Genomic DNA, 5665 nt, shown 5'->3' with positions numbered 1-5665 from the left:
GCTGTTGGAGGGGCTGCCACAACGAAGCTCTGCTATTTTTCCGGCATGGAATGGCTATCTAGTGGTGAAAGGCAGCGGGCGGTGCCGAGATATAGCTACTGGCGGCCGAGGGCGCGGGGGGTGGGAGGCGAGTCGGGGAAGAAAACCTTGACTTTTCTCCTGACGGCGTGGGCCAGCCGTGCTTTTCCCTTGCGCCGGAGCCCCCAACTGCCCTCCAGTGCGTCGGGTTCGGCCTGTGACCGCCGAGCGGAAAAAAGGCCCGAGCCGGCGTTTTTCGGCGTCCTGGGGACGCGAGTGGGCTGTTTTTTCGGCGCCGGCGCGGCAAAAACGCTTGGGGAGGGCCTGTTGGGGGCGCGGCTGGAGATGCTCTTAGGGCGGCAGCCAAAATAACCTTCCTCAACCCTGTTTATTCTGACATCCCACTAATTTTTTTTTGTAGAAGCCTACTAATTAACCACCCGAGAGAGGAAAGAACTAACCCTAAGTGAATCACGAGAGAGAAAGAAGAAACACATACTGTGCGTGTGATTATTATTGGAGCATTGCTTTGTGCACGGTTTTTTCCATGTCATTTTAATACGACATTGTTTAATATCTGTTCATTGTATCACTTTGTATGAGCCATAGGCTTTGATCATGGTTTCGTACAAGAGTTGGATGTAAAATGGCGACGCTCGGCCACTCCCTTAGTATCCCACGGAGAAGAATGTTTGCCGCACAAGATTATTCAAGCAACCAACATCCCCGACACCTCAACTAGCTCCATCCATGCATCTCTTCCTTACTAACTACCCTGTCCGGAGTTTGCAGCAGAGTTGCCGTGGAGGAGCCTGAGCGCGAACGCCTGCAGGGAAAGAAGGACCTTCCTCAGCAGCTCCCCAGTCTCCGGGTCGACGAGGTTGCCGTGGTCGTCGAACTTGCTCTGAGGGTGGTTCGCCGAGACGAACCCCTCCGGCTTGTTGATGAAGTGGATGTCGAGGAAGACCCCGACCTGCCGGATGTGGTACGCCGACCTCTTGCCGCCGGACTTTCCTGACGCGCTCACTATGGCGCCGGCCCTCTCCGCCCACACGTTCGGTGGCCGCGACCCCCAGTCCAGCGCGTTCTTCAGAGGGCCTGCACAAACAGTAGATTTTTCACTTCAGAACCTCGCGGGTTTCAGACTTTCAGAAAGCAAAAAACATCTGTCCCTCGGTCGTTACGGGTGCAGGAAGCTATGCTGTTGCCGGAACACAGTATAAGCCGTGTACCTGAGATGGAGTAGTTGTACTCGGGGGAGGCGAAGAGGAAGCAGTCGGCGCCGCGGACCCTGTCCCGGAAGTCCTCGACGGCGGCCGGGAAGGCCTTGCCGTCGACGTTCTCGAGGTCGGTATTAAGGAGCGGCAGGTGGGAGATGTCGACGTGGTCGATCTGCAGCCCCGGGATGGACTCCTCACACATCTTGGCGGCTTGCATCCGCAGCGACTCAGTATCAGAGTTACCACGATTGAGATGCGTACGCCTGCTGAGAGGCTAGGTGGTGGCGTTAGCTGGCTTACAGGCGCGGATGAGGCCGGCGTTGGCCGAGGCCCGGCGGAGGGAGCCGGAGATCGCCGCCACCGTCAAGACGGTCTTCGCCCGCTTCACCATCGCCACCTCCGCCGACGAGCCGTCCATCCTAGGGTTGGTTGACTGGTTTTCTGATCCTAATTGAACTGGAGGCCTGGAGCGTGGGTCGAGCAGTTCTGCTTGTTATGACCACAAACCATGGTGAATGAAAGGCTTAGGCGGCTGTCTTGACCGGACCGGAAAATGGCGATTGCGGTTGCGAAGCTGTGCGGATAAAAGGTATGGTGCGAATATTTTGGCACGTCATTATCAGAATTGGATTTTTTTAGAGAGCTTTGAACTGGATTTCTTTTTAGTATAACTAACACATATGCCCGTGCGTTGTAACGGGAAGATAATTTTTTTACAACAAGCAGCGAGAGAGATAATTGAGGTGTTCATCAAAAACGGTCTCCACAGCGGCGGGCGACACAGCGAGGAGCTGCGGTCTTCTCACGGGTCATGTTTGGCCCGCGAGATCTTGATAGTGATGGGACTGATCGACGTGGTAGCAACCACCCAACGGGTACCTTTTTTTTCCTCCGGGTCCACCTTCATCTCGGAGTTATGGTTGTGTCCTCATTTGGTTGCTGGGCGACGACCTTCGAGGCACGGTTGCTTCAACCACTTTCTCCTACGACGACGTAACCAGAAGGATTACTAATTGCAGCACATAAATTATGTTTCATTAGCATAATCAGCGCATAACTAAACATGAATGTTCCTTCATTATCAAGGTTTATTCTCTTCAACTATTTTTACGCTCACGTGCCCATAAATTTTATTAATTAAAGCAAAAACAGCATATTCTCTTTTATTAGCATGTTCCATAATTTTTTCCATTATAGCCAACCATCATATTGTCTTTTATTGGCACGTGCAAGTTACTTCCGGCAATAATTTGTGGAGTCCCTTGTTCTGCTCATAATTCTCAAGACAACTTCCTTCTTCTCACACAACCTCCTTATTTCCAGACAACTTAGGGACATATAAAAGCTGGTGCGATTTAGTATAAAATTCCAAGGTGAGACTATTCCTATCATAATTACAAGCTAGCTGAGTTGGTTTTATCCGTCAGCACAATAGGGAAGGTCCATAGTTCAATCCCCTCGGGCCCTTTATTTTTTGTTGCTCGCCCGTCCGACAGAAAAAGAAATATGTGGTAGATCCAGTTTGGCCCACTCGGGGATAACCGAAAAAATTGAGGAGCATGTGTGGAATGGACGAAACAAAATCTACGTATCTCTTTTTTCTTTTCTTAGGGCAGCTCCGTGGGAGCTACATATGACGCTAGTTGCGTCAAATAGCATGTGGGACGCACAATAGTTCGCGTCTGGACCAGTCCACTGGCAGGCGCCGAAATAACCTGTATTTGCAAGGAACGAGTAATAATCCAAAAAATGACGTGTTGAATGATCAAACACATGATCTTAAAGACTCGACCACGTGCCGCTAGCCACGGCAACAAATGCGTACAGCTAACCAATGACCAGCGCGAATATTTAAGAACATAGTGCAATGTTGGATTGAAAACATTTTTTGAACTTTTTTAGAAATATGAATTGGCGTATTCTTGAAAATGTGAACATTTATTGAAATTAAAAACAATGTTTTTAATATTTCATCCATTTTGTAAAATACATGAACAAAATTTGAAACAACATCATTTTTTGAACACATGACATTTTATCAAAACCCTAACATTTTTTAGTTTCTGACCAACTTTTGAAAACGGAACATGTTTTGAATATTCAGAACAATTTTATAAAATGTTTTAAATGCGGACATTATTTTGAATCTATGAACATTTTACTAAAACAAGAATATATTTCAAATTTTGAATATTTTTAAAATATATGTTTTTTAAATCACAAACAAATTTCGAATATTTTCTGAATTTGAAAAAAAATCAGAAGGAGAAAATATAAATGTTCTTAACATTTTTTAAAAGGAGAAGACAACAATTTAAATTGAATATTTTTAACAAAAGAAGAAAACTCAAATTCTGAATGTTTTTTGAAAATTTTCAATTACGAAATAAGGGGAAAATAAAAATAAATTTACATGGAAAACAAATGGGCCGGCCCAGTCTTCTGCGCCCTGTGCGAACTCTGATTATCTACTGTACAGGGCAAGAAATAGGCTTTTGGAAGCTACATGGGATGGCTTCGCTGGGCCACAGCGTGTGCGGGCCGAGTACGAAATTCTGAATTGCTAAAAAACAGATGATGCACAAAATTTAATGCCACCTTGTGTGGATAGAAAAATAAATTTCGATGGTGAATGAATGAAAAATTGAGGAAACGCACCTTGCATTATTAGTAAAAAAAAGATATAGCTAACTTTGAATTGGAAGAGTCGATGCTTTCTGGTGTGTGGCATGTGGGCCATCCAAACAATCGTCTCTTTCCTGGTGGACCAACCTACAACTACGACAATTTCCATTCTCATAGAGTCAAAATGCCAAATCACTTACCCTTTGCAAAGGTCAGTCTCATGATGAACTGCATGTGCGCCACTTGTTGCAATATAAAATTTTTCTTTTCTTGTCAATTTGTTTATTCAAAACATTTTATCTCTTAAACATGCGTCCAAATCACAAATCGTTTTCACCATTGATTTCTCGCATCGAGATCTTGGGAAGTAGATCCCATATTAACAATTTTTGATGAACTTTTTTCCTGAAAAGAAATCAAGCCGGAAGCATGTTTTTTTTTCCTTTTAGACGAGCCTCTCACGGAAGCAGATATGTGCCTCTCGCGGAAGAAATAAAATGAAAGTGCAAAAGTGCATTCCCCCCCCCCTTTCGTAGAGGTATCTTTGCCACTCACGGAAGAAAAAAGTTATTAATTACCTTTCTGAAAGGCACCACTGTGCCTCTTGCAGAAGCAAAAACAACACGTTCTTTCGTGCAAGAAAAAAAATATTGTTTTTCTCCAAAACCTAGGCAAAACCGGGGGAAAACCAAAAAAGGAAAAAACATCTAAAACCAAAAAATTCGTATAAAAAATAGAAAAATCACATGAAGCGCTCAACACGTGAAAAGTAGCTGCGGCTGAGAGTGCGCCACTTAGAGTGCTCTCAGCCCACCAAAATGACGCTTATGGGGCTCCCACAAGGGGAACCCATTGGTTAGTTGCTCCAGTCAAAATGCCATTGTTTTGCACCCCAGCTCCTATTCTAAGCCTGAAGCGCCAGATATAGTACATATCACAAACAGGCGCAAACCCTCAACTGCATTATATTCTAAAAGGGCCAACCCGCGTTAACCTTTTTTTCCACGGGTATTTTTTGGATTACTTTTTCCAATGATATTTCATGCATTTTCTAGGCCGTCTTATTCTGGTTTCCCCAGCAATTGTCACATTTTGTTTTTCTTTATAGTTTACTTTTTCTTATTTTTGTTTATCGGTCTTAGTTTTTTTCCTGTTTTTATCAAATTCGAGAACTTTTTTCAACTTTGCTTCTCCTTTTCCCAAATTTAAGATAGCTTTTTTTAAAAATAACGTATATTTATCAATTTTGTGAACTTGTTTCCAACATTCGTGTACTTTTTTAAATTCTGATCTGTTTTCAAATATTTATGATTTTTTTTTACATTTCAAGAATTTTTTTCATTTTTGTGAAATTTTCCAAATTATGAAACTTTTCCAAGCTGATTTTTTTTTCAAATCCATGAACTTCTTTCAAAATTGATGCACTTTTTTAAAATCCGTCAACCATTTTTTCAAAGTCGATCAACTTTTTCAAACTGTGAACTTATCTCCAATATTTTTCCCTTTGTTAGCTAGAAAGGACAATTTCAAAGCAAATAGATTAGCTAAAAATTTGTTGTCTTTAGTTTCGACCGTCATGTCTAGGTGGGAATGCCACATGATTTGTAATCGTACCTCTTAATATCCTCGAACAAAGTTGCATGATCCCAACAAAAAAACTAAATGGCCCAACAAGTTTTTTGGTGAAATCGAAGATAGGTGAAGTTTCTTTGTGAGAAATGCTTGAATGATTGTTCTCTGGGTCAAGTTAAAGGTAATAACAGATATTTATATTTTGGAAAGGGGTCATGTAAATGAATTAA

At 43.1% G+C, this 5665-nt stretch overlaps 1 protein-coding gene across 1 annotated transcript; it reads right to left on the bottom strand.

Moving 5' to 3' along the window:
* Nucleotides 1-557: 557 nt before the first annotated feature.
* Nucleotides 558-1776, bottom strand: LOC125549345 (probable NADPH:quinone oxidoreductase 2). Its single transcript, XM_048712783.1, has 3 exons — nucleotides 1539-1776; nucleotides 1251-1448; nucleotides 558-1116 (listed from the first exon to the last, which is right to left on the bottom strand). The coding sequence occupies exons 1-3, from the start codon at nucleotides 1654-1656 to the stop codon at nucleotides 785-787; spliced, it is 648 nt and encodes a 215-aa protein (XP_048568740.1). The 5' UTR covers nucleotides 1657-1776; the 3' UTR covers nucleotides 558-784.
* Nucleotides 1777-5665: the final 3889 nt, after the last annotated feature.

This window comes from Triticum urartu, chromosome 3 (assembly GCF_003073215.2).
Source record: "Triticum urartu cultivar G1812 chromosome 3, Tu2.1, whole genome shotgun sequence".
NCBI classification, from domain to species: Eukaryota; Viridiplantae; Streptophyta; class Magnoliopsida; order Poales; family Poaceae; genus Triticum; species Triticum urartu.
The sequence above is the reverse complement of the archived record's forward strand: the minus strand, read 5'-3'. Positions and strand labels throughout refer to the sequence as shown.

Coding starts and splice junctions, on each gene's coding strand:
- LOC125549345 (XM_048712783.1), bottom strand. CDS start 1,656: ATGGACGGCTCGTCGGCGGAGGTGGCGATGGTGAAGCGGGCGAAGACC. Junction 1,449..1,538: donor CGCCGGCCTCATCCGCGCCT/GTAAGCCAGCTA, acceptor TGCGGATGCAAG/CCGCCAAGATGTGTGAGGAG. Junction 1,117..1,250: donor GTACAACTACTCCATCTCAG/GTACACGGCTTA, acceptor CTGTTTGTGCAG/GCCCTCTGAAGAACGCGCTG.